This window comes from Parambassis ranga, chromosome 4 (assembly GCF_900634625.1).
Source record: "Parambassis ranga chromosome 4, fParRan2.1, whole genome shotgun sequence".
NCBI lineage: Eukaryota > Metazoa > Chordata > Actinopteri > Ambassidae > Parambassis > Parambassis ranga.
The window spans coordinates 9,772,936-9,788,341 of record NC_041025.1 but is presented as its reverse complement, the minus strand read 5'-3'; the positions used below and the strand labels follow the sequence as shown (position 1 = coordinate 9,788,341).

Sequence of the window (15,406 nt, the reverse complement as noted above, 5' to 3'; positions counted from 1 at the left end):
CATGAACACCATCTGAAGTTATAATTCTAACATTTAGATTCTTAAATAGCTGCTTATTCTACGTCAAAACAAAACAAAACAAAGAAACCCAGATACCAAAAATGATGCATCAGCATATGGGTAGAAAAATAAAAATGACCTCTTCTTCAACATCTCATTTTCTCATTACACTCGTGGCCTGGTGTGACACATGTCAATTAATATTTAACCTTCAACAGAGTCATCACATGTGTGGCTGGCGCCGTGTCAAAGGTTTTATCAGAGAAAACAGGGAGCATGTCCCTCTTATCCATCTGAGTGCAAATGTTGCACACGAAGCAAAGGACTGCAGTTCTGTGTTTTATCTGAAGCTTCTAATGCAATCTTTTTGAGGAATTCGAGCTTTAGTTTCCAACAACAACCCATGACATGGGGGGGCAGTGACGTCAGATCAGCCCCAGACTGAGTGCGCGAGTGCGAGGATACAGAAAGGGGGCGCGCACATGCGCACGAGGCTCGGTCTCATCTCAACATCAGCGCGGCCACGTCAATATACACACAGCGAGCGGAGCAGCGCTTTGGGTATAGTAGAAGGTGCTCAAGAGCGAGAGAAATCCAGGCAGGCGCAGACACCTTCACGCACTGAGCAGAGGTTTGCGGCGCAGTTTGTGTGGCGCCCGGGACGCGATCTTTTAAAACCATGCTGGATTGACTGCAGAGAGGCAACTACAATCAATGGCTTGGCTTTGAAATCGTTCAAAATTTATTGGAAAGGAGTGAGAGATAGAGCGACAGTGGGAGAGGGAGAGCGAGAAGCGAGGGAGAGAGCGAGAGAGTGGCGAGAGGGGTGGAAATAAAGATCCTTTCAACGATGGAGCTTACAATGGAAAACATTGGAAACCTGCACGGCGTATCTCACTCCCATCAAACGAGCGACTTAATGAACTCCCCACACGCGCGCCAGTCGTCGGCGTCGCATCGGAACTTGGTGTCGCACGGACGGTCAGCCATGGTGTCCAGCATGGCCTCAATACTGGAGGGAGCAGGGGACTACCGCACAGACCACGCTTTGTCTGGCCCCCTGCATCCGGCAATGACCATGTCGTGTGACTCCGGGATGAGCCTGAGCAGCACCTATACCACGCTGACGCCGCTGCAGCACCTGCCCCCCATATCCACCGTCTCGGAGAAATTTCACCATCCACACCCACATGCTCACCATCATCCGGCGCACCAGAGACTCGCAGCTGGGAACGTCAGCGGCAGCTTCACCCTGATGAGGGACGACCGAAGCCTCGCCTCTATGAGTAACCTCTATGGCCACTACCCCAAAGACATGTCCGGCATGGGGCAGCCCCTGTCCCCTCTGTCTAACGGTATCGGGTCTTTGCACAGCTCCCAGCAGACTCTGAGCGCATACGGTCCCGGAGCTCACCTCTCTAACGACAAGATGCTCTCCTCGGGGGGCTTCGAGTCCCACGCAGCCATGCTGTCCCGGGGCGAGGAGCACCTGGCCCGGGGTCTCGGGGGCGGCCTCATGACATCCTTGAACGGCATACACCATCATAGCCATCCGCACTCTCAGGCAAACGGGTCCATGCTGTCAGACCGGGACAGGCAGACGGTGGTGGGAGGCGGGCAGGGAGCTGGGTCAGGGCAGGTGGAGGAGATAAATACCAAGGAGGTGGCACAGCGAATAACAGCAGAGCTCAAGCGCTACAGCATCCCCCAGGCCATCTTTGCTCAGAGGATCTTGTGCCGGTCCCAGGGAACTCTGTCTGACCTGCTGCGGAACCCTAAACCGTGGAGTAAACTCAAGTCTGGTCGGGAGACGTTCAGGAGGATGTGGAAGTGGCTCCAGGAGCCCGAGTTCCAGCGGATGTCAGCGCTCAGGCTTGCAGGTGAGTGAGGAGACAGCTCCCAACTTGAGTGATGTGGAGGGATCAATTAGAAGTCAATGTGGCGAGACTGTCAATAGCTGCTCAAACAGACATTACTAGAAGTTATTAGTCGATGGTATCGAGTAAAACTTCATCACGACAGTTGGGGTGTTAAATGTTGGGGGGGGATCTATATTTTGATTGATGCTACAATCCACAATAGTATAAACATGTGCAGTGCACCCTTTCAGGTGTGATAAACAAAGGAGAAGAGACTGACCAGGTGCAGTCTGCCTTCTGCGCAGACCTGTTTGGTTTTACGCACATATAACACTTTTACGCACGGATACAATGAGGTTACATCCATCCCTCTCACTGTCTCACCCTCTGTCTCTCTCTCTCTCACACACACACACAAACAGAAAGGCCAAACAAAGGAAATCAAAGCAGGCTGTGAAATTGATTACATCTTGCAGCTATAACTTTAAAGATAAAGTAGACTTAAGCTTTGATACCAGTGCAACTCAAATAGGCAGTTTTATGCATCAAACAAACTTTAAACTCTAATAGTTTGGCACCTTTTCCTGTCCAATAACTGCGTCGCCACAAACAAGGATCGTCTGAGGCCTGGCCAAAGAGCCGGAGGAGCATGACCTCCTATGGATCAATATTTCAGGTCCAGGCGTCCCCTTTCAGAGTAGCACACTGATAAATGATCGATTTGGATCTGAAAGACACAAACAGATGCGTCTTTCTCTGGCCTGTGTTGCCCTCTCGGCAGTCCGGGACATCTCGACTCCAAATGAGATTTAAGGCCTGCTTCATCAGCTGAAATATTTTTGTTTTATTGTGATTTGTGAAGTTATGCGAATCTCTGCATGTTCTCTGTAACAATACACACTCTTTGTGTCACCATTTTGGCTTCCTGAACCGTTCGTCTCTTTGATCCATCGTTTCGATTTTTATTGCGCAAAGATGATCACACTAAAGGCTGTGATTTGAACACACATCTCCGCCCCCCTTTTTAAACCCTTTAACACTTGCAACCTGATTAACGGGACATAAATGAAAATACCACAGTGGGGTTAAAACAGAGATGTGAGTGAGAGGTCCCCTCTCATCGATGTTTGTGTAAAGGCCCTGTTTAGACGTGCTGCGCTTCCAAACGTCAATCAGTGCCCCTGTGTCGTATTTCAGAGAACAGTTCAATTAAGCAGATATAGTGGCATATTTTAGTTCCAGTCAATGCCCTATTGAAAAGCACTTAATGGCATGTAAATTGTTCCTTTGCGTATTTAGTGGGGTTCTGGTAAATAAAGATTTAAACACTCCACAATTGTCTCTTTAAGTGCCACTGCTGTTAAAGCTAATTGGGCTGTGGGGTTTTATATCTTCCACACTAGGCACCCGGATAAAAAAAAAAAAAAATCAAAGGACGTGCTGGAGTGGCACAGGCCTGTGCAGTGCACACCTGCTGCATATCTTTAATGTGTTCAGGCCCAAGACGGACCAGATGAGTGCAGTTTGCGCGCACCTGCAGAATAAAAGTGATGGTTCCGTGTTATAAATCTCTTAATCTTTCTGTTTGGAAACGGCAGATTTCAAGTCTGTGGCGTCCACTCTGCATTAACCTGCTGCCACAGTGGATCCTAGGGAAAATCCGGTTGGGCGAAATGACAAATGACTTGTATGTAAATGCGGAGAGCAACATTTTACTTATTGCATTTAAAATCACAATTATCCTCGGTCCGCATGTGGGCAGGGAGTGGGAGTTGGGGGGATGTGATGCTGAAAGTGAGGCTGGGCCATACTCGCTCGGCCACATCAATCAATAAATTCAAATTACTATTCCAAATTCATCACAGTCACACAAATCAATGCAGCTGCCCTGCTTAGCTAATGCGAAAATGCCAGTGTCTGCACACACACACACACACACACACACACACACGACAATACTGAAAGGAAAAACAGAGCAGAGATATAGGGCCGTTTGAGGGGATTGTGTATGTCCTTCACGCTTAACATCTCAGGGCGAAGACAAACAGGCTTTTCCAACTATTGTATGCAGAGCCATAACACCCACACCGAGTAAACACGGAGGCTTTTTATATATTCAGAGCATCTTTAAGTACACGTATCAGAGGCTGCTGGATAAACAGGCAGCTTCATTGTAAAGCTGCATAAGTAAGAAAAGAGACGCGGGCAAAGTGAGGTTTGGGAGGCATTAACGATGAAAACAATTCGTCTTTGCATCTGTGTTGAATTCCACACTCCATCTCAATGTATTTGGTCGGGTCAATACAGCCCTGATCGATAAGGATAGCCAGTGCATCTATCAATTATCCCGCCTCAGCACTCTCTCCCATTGGTCTCTCCCCCGGAGCAGAGGGGAGGGGAAGGCGGGAGCCGGAAAAAAGGTTGGGAAAGGGGACAGCTGTTGTAAAAAAAAATAAATAATAATTTTGCTTTGTGTTAATTCCTTTTGCCTTTGTGCAACATACTCACGACCATAGGCTGATTTGGGATTTAGTACATCCGGGTAATGTTCACGCCTCTCCAGACAAATGCTGGAAATGAGACTCCTGTTTTCTCTTTGGTGCCAGATGTGTGCTTTTTTTCCACTGGACAGTGGTGAAGTGCTCTGGCACGCTGAGGTCCTGCTATCTTTTTTAAAAAAAAGCAAAGAAAAAAAGCGCAGTGAGTTCATTACCATCTGAATGGCCGGAGCACGTGCCAGGGTGGTGCAGGTCAAGACCCACAGGACACGGAGGAAAAACATTGTTGAGGATGAGGGTGGGAGGCCTCTATTCATGTTTCAATGGACTACACGCAGTTTACACAGGCCTAATCCTGGAACAATATCCCCACCGAACACCCACCCCCACACCCCCAACACTGCGCCCTTTCCCCTGCCTAGCCGTTCTCCAAGGTAAATTTATTAACCATCCGTTTTCAAAAGAGATTCAGAATTATGACAGAAACCCTAAATAATAGAAAATGGTGTTCTTATCCACTGGCATGCCATAAAAAGAAGGTTAAATCTGTCTATCTATCTCTACAAAGCCTTCATTATAAGACCCATTCTCCTCCAGGTCATTCTGAGGCGCTGTCCGGAGTGCTGAAATATCCACGCTGATCTTTGTGTGTGTTTTTAAGGACAGTTCAAGGTGGTTGAAGTGGACTTAATAGCATTCTTGTAGGCCCTAAACACCATTATTTCATCCAACAGCTCCCACCCATCGATCAATATTACAATCCACAATCACGTCAATCACACCGTCCTGCATCCTACTTTCAAGTCCAGCTCAAAGCCCCACCGGGGTTTCCATTTAAATCTCTAGACTCTTTTTTGGGGGGGAGCTGCAGGAATGGTCTCTCTTCTCTTTAGGATACTCAACAAAATATTGTGACAGAAACTTATACATGGATTTTTTGTGGGCTAATAAGACACGATAATAGGTTTAATTGGGCAGATGTGATTGATGCGGGATAGTCTAAAACAGGATTTCTTTTCTTCATGAAGAGATGGCTTGATGCCGGCCTGCGAAATGATCGATTGGTACTTTAATAATTGATGTATGAGAGGAAGATAGGGGAGTAAACAGTGCGGCTGTGGTTTCAGAGCCTCGTTGTTCGTTAAGCACAGCAACGTGTGCTGTAAGTAGGCTACTGAGACACACGCGTGTACAAGCATCGCCTTTTGCAATCCCCTGGTGGGAGAGCAACAGACATTTTCTTGAGGTTATGCCTCGAGGCTATTTTTGTTTAAATCCGCGGGTTCAGTGTGGCTCACAGCAGATGAAATGTCACTTCGTGTCTTGCATCATTATCTGTGGCCCTGCGTGGGCAAAGTTAATTCATTTTTTAAATATGCTATTCTCATGTCTGATTAATATTAGAACAGTAAGACACTTATGGGAAAAGCTAAAATGTTCAATTGTGTTGTGGTGGGCCACAGCTGCACATTTTAACACACCAATGCATGGCTGCTGCAGCACCCACAGCTCCAAGCTGCATACGTGTCGCCTGCTCGTTTCTCCTCTCCTGTATGTAGCCTATGTGATCTGGATATAGAGTGCGTCTGCGCCACATTGTTAAGGCCGATCTGGCGAGCCCTGAATCTGTATCGATTTCCATTCCCCGGCCTCTCCTTTCCATCTCTGGAGCTGCGCCATGCAGCCATGCAACCCCCTCTCTCTCTCCCCTCTCTCTCCTCTTCCCTCCCGTCCCTCTCCCCTCCATCTCCACCATGCAACACCTTTTCTCCCATTAACAGCTCACCTTTAAAAACACAGCACTCTCACACTCTGGCCCGCTCGTTGCGCACCTCTGTGCTGGCCAAAACTGTCAAACGCTGAATTGAAAATCTGAGAGGTTTAGTGGTTTCCCCTTTTTCCGTTTCTGTGATAGACTGAGGATTAGCAGCATGAGACGACTTAAAGTTCACACTCGTTTAACCTCTCTTCGCTCATTATACATCCCACCCACACTGAGCCTGCACACACTGCTCTGACCACGTCGACCTTATTATTCAAAATAATGTAATTTTAATAGAAATCAGATTAGTCTGAGGCAGGAGCTGCACTGTCTCCCCTCCACACCCTCGTCCATTTCTCTGATAGCGCACACACTTTCCAATTCACACGGGGTACGTGGTTCGCAATTATAAATGCAGTGGAGGTCTGGACTCTGTACAGTCTGAATACCGTCTTTTCTATTTTAGATGATCAATTCCTACGCTACTCCGTCGCCCCCTCGCCAAACCGGATCGATAGGAGAGAATGACCTTTAAATCAAATTGCTGGCAGAGTCAACGCAATGCACGCGGCTAGCATCAAAGGGTTAATGGCACTGCGCGCGTTCACGATATCCCAGCCAAAAAGGAAAAACAAACACACACACAAAGCCTCAAATCTAAGATAATCATAATGAAATCTCATTATTTGCACTTTGAAGCCAAATAGCTGCACACAAAGATTTGGGAATGAGGGTTGTGTTTGACCCGCCACAATCTGTGCAGGTTTACATAACAGCCAAAGAACAGGCTGTTGTGCAATTAAAATGTTGACCAGACCACATCAGCATTGTGTCGATGGGAGTTCAGTCCAGCCTGCTGTTATGTAACGGGGGGTTGCCCCTCCCCCGTACACCCCCCCAAAAACCAGATTTATCCAAAACTGCGACTGGCTGATATTTTGATATCACAGATGTAACAGATTACTTTTTTTTAAAAATCCAGTAGTGGCGATAAATCAGTGTCCACGCGGCGTTGAAGCAGCAGTGATTCCACACACTCCCTGCTTATCTGACGCCCTGACAGGCCATCGGTTATTAAAGGGCCGATAATGGCTTGTTTAATGCGCAGGCTAAGAACACAAGGCAAGGACATTGTCCACGCAATTAAAGAGAAGAGAGGCAGTGGGTAAACAGATGATCACTGTATAAGCAAGAAGTAACTTAACAGCATGTTAAAGCCTCAGGTTTGCTCACAGATGCTGATACATGCTTGAATTTACAAACACAAATAAACCTCTGAATGTAATACCGTATTCATTTGCAGATTGCTTTTTGATTGACATGAAAAAAAATAAAAACAATTTTTTAGCACAAATGAAGAATTAAACTGAGCTGAAATCATCCAGAAACTCTCCTGCTGACAAGTCTGTCCTGAGAGAAGAGCCTACAGATGGTTTGTATGGAGCCTCTGTAAGTCTCTCTACAGGGTCGATCACAACAAAACCGCAACACACACACACACACACACACACACACACACACACACACACACACACACACACACACCTTATCGTACCCACAGATGCAACCCGAAACTCCGGTTGGGCAACCCCACACAGATCAACAAAGGAACAAAATGACTGTGAAATCAATTGATGAATGAATCGATGTCAGCCCATAGAGCCTTTGTGTTACAAGTTATTAAATATAACGAACTGGCTCTTCGGGTTTTTCTAAAATTAATAATTTGGTTAATTTGTCGCTTTACTGAGACGAAATGAAAACCCTGTTTGTCCAATTAACAAAACACTGTGTGTGTTTTCTTAAAAAATGTGGATTAAATTAACGATTATTATTATTATTAATAATAAATAATAAATAATAATAATAAATAGTATTATTATATTATTATATTTGTTGTAGCAGTATATTACTGCAGATGTTTAATGGTTATGTTGTTGCACAGAAAATGAATTACAAGTGTGGGAGCATAAAAAATCTAAATAAGATACATATATATATATATATATATATATATATATATATATATATATATATATATATATATATATATATATATATATATATATATATATAATTAACCCTTTAGATGCCTTAAATCTACAGTGTTTTTATGGCGACAAATCAATGCTTGAATAAACACTGCAGTTATGAAAAAAAAATATAAAATTGAAAACAATTGGTGTTATCTGGTGCAGGGTTTTTTGTTGTTGTATTTTTGCACTGGGGATCAAATAAATGCAATTAGCCAAGTATAATTTTGATTGAGGAGGGTATTGAATCTTTAAAATAAAAGGCTGCAAATTGAAAACCTGTCTGTGCATCCCCGTGTAGAGTAAATGGTATCATCTGACTGCGGATCAGTGCGATGATCCTCCTGCGACAAATAAGAAATTAGCAGAGAAGTGACAGCTCAGCGCCGGCACAACGTTTCAGGAGTTTGGTGAAAAAAAGTGGATCACACCTTTAAATAACATCAAAGCTCCTCACAACAGGTGTAAATATCGAAAAGAGGGCAAACTGTAAATGACCTCTGTATATGCGCCTGATCAGAGACACGTTAAAGCTGCAGATCCAAAGAAATCCCAATTATTGATTGTTGCTACAAATAGCAAACTAAAAACATAATTTTTTCCCTTTATTGTGGATTAATACAAAGTTTACGAACTGAATTTTAACTAAATTATTTAACCTAAAATTTTTTATTAATTGATTTTTGAGCAGAATTTAATCCATCAATATTCAATAATTTCTCAAAGAAAATGCTGACGCCTCAGTAAATCACAGAAACACACACACACCTGTTGTTTGTGGTAAAGAAACAGCAAGACCTCCCTGTCTGTTCAAAATAATCATCATCACCATCATCATCACGATCATTACCGCTATCACGCATAACCGGCCAAAGCAATTATGAATAAAATCAATGATAATCACAGATAAGAGTATCACTCTAACAATGGAGCCACTCACACACATAAGTGGTGCATGCGGACCAGGAGCTCCTATTAAACTTGCAAAAAATTATAATGTAGGCTGAATTTCAGTCCCTCCATCATGTGCTTAAATGGCTGAGTGCATTTAATTATCTAAACCCTCATAAGGAGCGTGATCATCACGCGCAGCAGCCTGGGCTGATTATTGAATTTTCTTAGCACTGTGCAATTTCTTAGCTTCTTCGCCGCTGAGTTGCTAATAACACGTTGGGATGAACGCAGAGCTGAACAAACCAATGTTTTATAAAGGTGCATTTTGTTGCACATAAAATGATCTGTTGGTGATTTTTTGTTGGATAAAAATGTAAAAGGTGGTCGTGTGAGTGAAGAAGGTGTGAGTGAGTTCATGTTAAGTGTTATTGAAGTGCTGGAGAAGAAATGCCTCGCAGCTGAGTCGCAGGAGAAGGCAAACAAACAAATTGTGCCGCTTTATCAGTATATTAACACCAATTCTCACTCATTACATTAAGGAGTATTGAGCTGGAAGTGTTTGGGCCTGGCGAGAGAGACAGAAAGAGAGAGAGAGAGCGAGAGCTTGGCACTGCCCTGCAGCCAAATGCCACAGTATGCAGAGCGGGCCGAGCGCACATATATCAATCTTCAGGGGGCAACAGCCCATGCAAAACAGCACAGACGTTATTTAATAAATAATCTGAAGCCTAAACATCAAATTGTCCAATCGCAGTTTACAAGCACAGGCTACACAGTGCCTTCCAATCGTAAAAGGGTTGCACCGTGTGTGTGTGTGTGTGTGTGTGTGAGCGTCGAACCGTAACAGGTAAACATGTTTATTGGTAAATTAATTAAATCAGCAGAAGACCTCTGGATCACAAACAGGGCTCCAGGATTGGATTCCCAACTGAGGGGGAGAGCAGCTTTAGAAGACCTCAAGCAGGGATATGCAGATGTGTAATCATGGTTTCATAAAACACTATAGGCGCAATATTAGGCGGTTTGACTTTCTCATTATGAGCAGGAAGGGCAGTGATGATCAATAAATGATTAATGCTGAAGATGGTCTGCAGAGGAGGCCTACTGAAGGCTGTTCAGCATCACACAGGAAACACAAACAGGTGATGATGATTTTCTTTTCCTGCCTGCTTCTAACAGCAGCAGCAGCAGCAGAGAAAGCTGGATCATCATCACAGCCCCCTCATGAATCTCTCCTCTCCAGGCCCACTCCCCCCTCCGAGGCATAATTAATTGGACGAAGTGAATTTCACACACGAATTATTCACGAATCTATCGATCGATATTGAACACCCAGGGCCTTTCTCTTAACCTCGCTTGGTTTGTCGTGAAGCAAAGAATATTAATGTCATCAGTGGGAAAAGAAATGGGCCAAAAGTTGGACTGATTTCATCCGCGCGTAAAAGGATGAAAAAAAACCCCGCTCATTACAGATGTGCGTGGCCGCATAGGAGGCGTTTAAACGGACGTACATGGGAAAATGATTTTAATTAATAGGATGAAAACATTTTGTGTCCACACACGTATTTGTTAATCAGTCTTTGTGGGATCCACTCAAAGTAGGTCAGCTCCATATATCCTGTTATAGAAAGCACATTTCTCTGCGGTCGTATATCAACAGGGTGTGTAGCTGAAACAAACACACAGACACACACACACACTCACCACCGAACCAGGATTTCTGCTCTTTGTACATGAGTTTATGTCCGTCTCTCTGCTCGGTGCCTACTGTAGCTCTAAAAGCTGCAATGATCGATTTTTTTTCTTTTCTACGCCGAGCTTGGTTCAGTAATCAGGGCCCCCTTCCTCACCGATCGATCGATATTGATTACTAAATCCAGCGCCTGTAGCAAAGGCAGCGCACTATGCTGCCCCGTGCAACCGGGGCCACGACGAGAGCGACACCTGCCGACCGAAATGGCACAAAGCAGGCGGTCGATGAGGCGGCAGGACGTGACTATCCGGTGGAAAGATGCAGAGAGAGGAGCTATAGGACTGCGTCAGCTGGCTGTGGAGGCATAATAAGGAAGAAACACTCCTCCTGAGCCTCTCGTACAAAATAGGCGAATTATTAGTGAGATTGATCAGTTTTTTTGTCTTACTTTTTCAAGTTTTATGCACTGGTGAGAAAATATACACACATATTGTAATTATAAACACAAGCCCGCAGTCAGGTTCCCAAGCTTTGATGCCTGGACCACTTAAAAACAAATCCATTCATAGATTTTGGAAGATTCCTCTTTCCACTAGACACTAGTAGCTATTGATGTTGCTTTTACTGTCTGTAAATACACCATGTGAACAGAAGCCCATACAAACACAACTAAAGGTTTTCTTCTTTAAAAGAAGTAAATACACATTTTAGTATCAATGTTCAATTTAAAAACATCCCAAATCAACATTAACGTGTGTGTGTGTGTGTGTGTGTGTGTGTGTTTAAGTCATACCTGTACAAGCTGACAGGTGTGGACAAACAGGAAGAGGTGCAGGTGCTCAGTCCAACTGGAAGCTGTATAAACATGGGAAAACCACATAGACTTTAATAGTAATAAATCTACTGATAATAATATTGTACTAAATGTGGGGGGAGTGGGTTTAAATATATTAAAAAATATCATACCAAATAATGCAAATGAGTAATCAAGTATTAAATGTCCAAAGTATGAGGAGAATAGCTGATCTGTAAAACAAACATTTTGCAGGAAGTAGTTTGACCTTTTCCAATAACCCCGGTTACACTCATCATGTCAGCCCTCTCCTACTGCAGAGACTGTGTGATTCAGCTTCTCTGTTTGCCAGTGCAGCCACAGATGCTCATTCAGGTCTGGTGACTGTGCGGATATAAACACATCACGCACATCTGCAGCTGCTCCATGACTTCAAACAGGCCTGTGTTACAGAGCCTGGATGAATGTTAAGGCTTATTGTCCTGCTGGGAAATGAATCCTCTTCCACACACACAGGGCCGTCATGTCTCTGATGAGGAGAGCTCTTCTTCTGTCTGATCATTGCCGTGATCCAGTGCAAATACCCATATGTGGAAGAGGATTCACACAGATGGAGATTTCTAAAAGTCGCATTCACTTAGGCTTTTCACTGCAGCTGACTACATTTAAAAATATAAAATCCATACATGCCCTTCAATATATCTGGTCACACATTAGGGCTAAAAAATGATTTATTTTGGGGATTAAACTACAGATTTTATCTTTAAATAGTTCCAGAGATTAAATAATGATTTGGATTTTCATTTTATTTTTTTATTCTAAACTCAGGCTTTAAATTATTCTAGAAGTCAAAAGTCACAACAAAAACACATCATGGCCAAAATGTAATTTTTTCCTTTTTCTGTTTTTTTTTTTTAATAATTGTAGATTAAACTTCAATTAAATAATATTGTCTGACTTTTCCAGAATTACAAACAAGAACTTTTTCTTTCTTTTTTAAACAGTGGCCTAAAAACTCCCATGTAAGTGACAAATAAAAAAATAGCATGAAGTGAGTATGCCTCTACTTATAATAAACATTTCCTTGGTGTGGACCAGATAGATCAATTTCCTAATAAATCCATCACATAAGCGCCCTGTCAGTATTTATCCCTGGATTTACCAGGTGGCATTTAGCATGGCCTGCAGTAGCAGCTTAATGTCAGCAGAAGATATGAGTGTTTGAGGGCTTACATTACATTCAGAGGACCTTTCATTAAAGACAAAGCCCGTCACTGCAGGCTGTTAAGATTTCAGTGAGTGCAGGTGACTTGTAACAGCTCATTTTGTGGCATTAACTCACTGTGAATAATTTCAGCTAAACTCCAGACCATAAAATTACATCCTCCTCTTCCTCTTTCCCATCGCCATGACTACCCCTATAATAAATCAAAGTAATACATATGATGATATACACACTGTACCTACAAGCGTGTCTTTGGACAAATTTGTATATTAGCATGTGTGTGTTTGTGTGATTATACAGAGCAGCAGTGTTGAAATATGAATATGATGGATGCACAAGTGTGCAGGTTAGACATCTGTAGTAAACAGATTGGACTGCAATGGCTGATCAATGGGCTCTGTTCCACTGTAATTAGACACACAGCGCCACTGCCTGGCTCCAGCCACTTCAGCATAATCACAACCTCCCCACAAACACACACACACACAAAACATAAAAAAATGTGTCCTTAAATGCATCACACACACACACACATAGCGTGAGAGTGAGACATTACTGAAGGCGAGTATGAAAGTATCAGACAATAGCAACGGCAGCAGGTGGAGACCCCACAGGGATGGCATCTTTCTCTCTCTTTCTCTCTCCAATTTGCTCTCATTTTATTGAGACAGTAGGGAAGCTGAGAGGGACACACAGTCTGTTCTGGCAGGATTCGATCCTCAGTCAGCAGGGGAACATGTGGCTGCAGAGGTGGTGCCTTAACCTTCCACACACTTACACACACTCGCACACACACAACCCCTGCTACACCATCTCTGGGCGCCGTTTCTGCCTTTTACCCTCCACCTGTCTTGCTGCTTTCCACCAGTCTCCTACAAGTACTTTGAGTTACAACACAGTTACCCACAATACAACATTCTATTAACTATTAATTTCTGTGTTCGCTGTGTACAACCCCATCACCCCTCGGACACCCTCCCAAACGTAAAAGAGTGCACTCGGTGTGTTTTCTTTTGAAAATTGCTCTGTGTATGGGAAGGGGCTCATAGCAGCCGGTGCAAGCACCTCTCGAGTGTTTGTGTTTGGGGGGGTTGGGGGTTATAAATACCCTCTCAGAGCTCAATAGAGTGGGCTCCACTGGGCTCTGTTTGAAGTAGCAGACTGTAGACCTGCTGGGGGGGATTCTGACCTCAGTCCCTACAGAGAACCCCCCAATTCCTACAGCAAAGTCGGTCAATATCTCGCTTTCTCCTTCACTCGCCGCCCCTCCCTCCCTTCCTCCCTCTTCTCAGCTCCTCTCCTCAGTTCTTATGAACACACACAAAAATGCACACACTTTGTCTTACTCCTGCACCTTTTCTGTTCTCGCCTCTCCAGCCTATTCTCTCTCTGCGTCGGCCCCCTCCTCTATCTCTCATTTTCAGACACACAAACACAAAATGCTTACTTTTGTGCAACAGTCACTCAGTCCCCCATTGCGACTCAAACTGCATTAATATTGAATCAAACAGCGGTGTCTCCAGCTAGCAGGCAACAGCCAGTCCCACCCCTCCCCTCCTCGACTCCCTCCCCACACCAGCTTTCTCTCACCGCAGGCTGGCTCCCTGTCTGCACTCTGCAGGATGGAAGGAATATTCCCACTGGGCAGGAGGCATGGATTAGCTTTAAATCAACTTTAATATGGCAATAGAGATGGAGCAGTAGCATCTTTGCTGGTGTATAAACTAGTGTTATGTGTTTAACTACTGGCTAATAACACTTTTAGTTACTTGACTTCCCTCCACCGTCTGTTTCTGTTCTAGGGTTTTGAAGAACAAAAAAACTTTGTATATTTACCTTGCTTTGTGTTTTCTTTCTCCTCTTTGCCTCCCACTCTCATCCCAATCCCTCCCACCGCTGCCATCCACACCAAGCCTGCAAGCGCAAAGAACAGGAGCAACACAAGGACCGCAACACAGCGCCCAAAAAACAACGTCTGGTCTTCACTGACCTGCAGCGCCGCACACTCATTGCCATCTTCAAGGAGAACAAGCGTCCATCCAAGGAAATGCAGATCACCATCTCCCAGCAGCTTGGCCTGGAGCTCAGCACCGTCAGCAACTTCTTCATGAACGCACGCCGCCGCTGTGTGGACCGCTGGCAGGATGACCATGGTACCAGCCCAGGACAGCCGGGCACTTCTGCCACCACTTTCTCCAAGGCTTGAGAGAAGGAGAGGGCCTTCAGAGGGAACCAGGCTGGAACAACAGGCGGCACAGGAAACTGGCTGTGAAATCTGTGTATAACACCCCTACCTGGCCTGGACCATCTGAATGTGTCCTCTGCCTGGAGAAAAAATCCTTTGTGCCATGCAATCATCTTTTTTGTCAGTCAGAATTTCAAGCTTTCACCTGAAACAAGCATAATCTAAAAAAGGTGAATTGTGAAGTCAGGTCCACTCTGCATTACTCACACAAGGACAATCACTGATTCTGTCTTTTTTGAAATCATTTTTATGGCATCTGACAACATAATGAGACACCAAAGATTTAACGTTTTTTTTTTTTTCATTGGACGGTATTTGCATCTTGCCGGCCTCCTCCCTCACCATCCAAGTAGCCACTGATTCTGCTCTTTTCCTCTCTCAACTCACCTCCATTGTGTCTGCCT

The 15,406-nt window shown here is 44.3% G+C and overlaps 1 protein-coding gene across 1 annotated transcript; it reads left to right on the top strand.

Annotated features, from left to right (window-relative positions):
• Positions 1–850: 850 nt before the first annotated feature.
• onecut3a (one cut homeobox 3a) lies at positions 851–14,963 on the top strand. The gene is made up of 2 exons (XM_028404189.1): positions 851–1,880; positions 14,671–14,963. Exons 1-2 carry the CDS (start codon positions 851–853, stop codon positions 14,961–14,963), a joined length of 1,323 nt encoding a protein of 440 aa, XP_028259990.1.
• Positions 14,964–15,406: the final 443 nt, after the last annotated feature.

Bases quoted from the DNA above. Each gene is read 5' to 3' on its own strand.
- onecut3a (XM_028404189.1), top strand. From the start codon at position 851: ATGGAGCTTACAATGGAAAACATTGGAAACCTGCACGGCGTATCTCAC. The intron at 1,881-14,670 runs GTGAGTGAGGAG...ATCCACACCAAG, and splicing joins GTCAGCGCTCAGGCTTGCAG to CCTGCAAGCGCAAAGAACAG.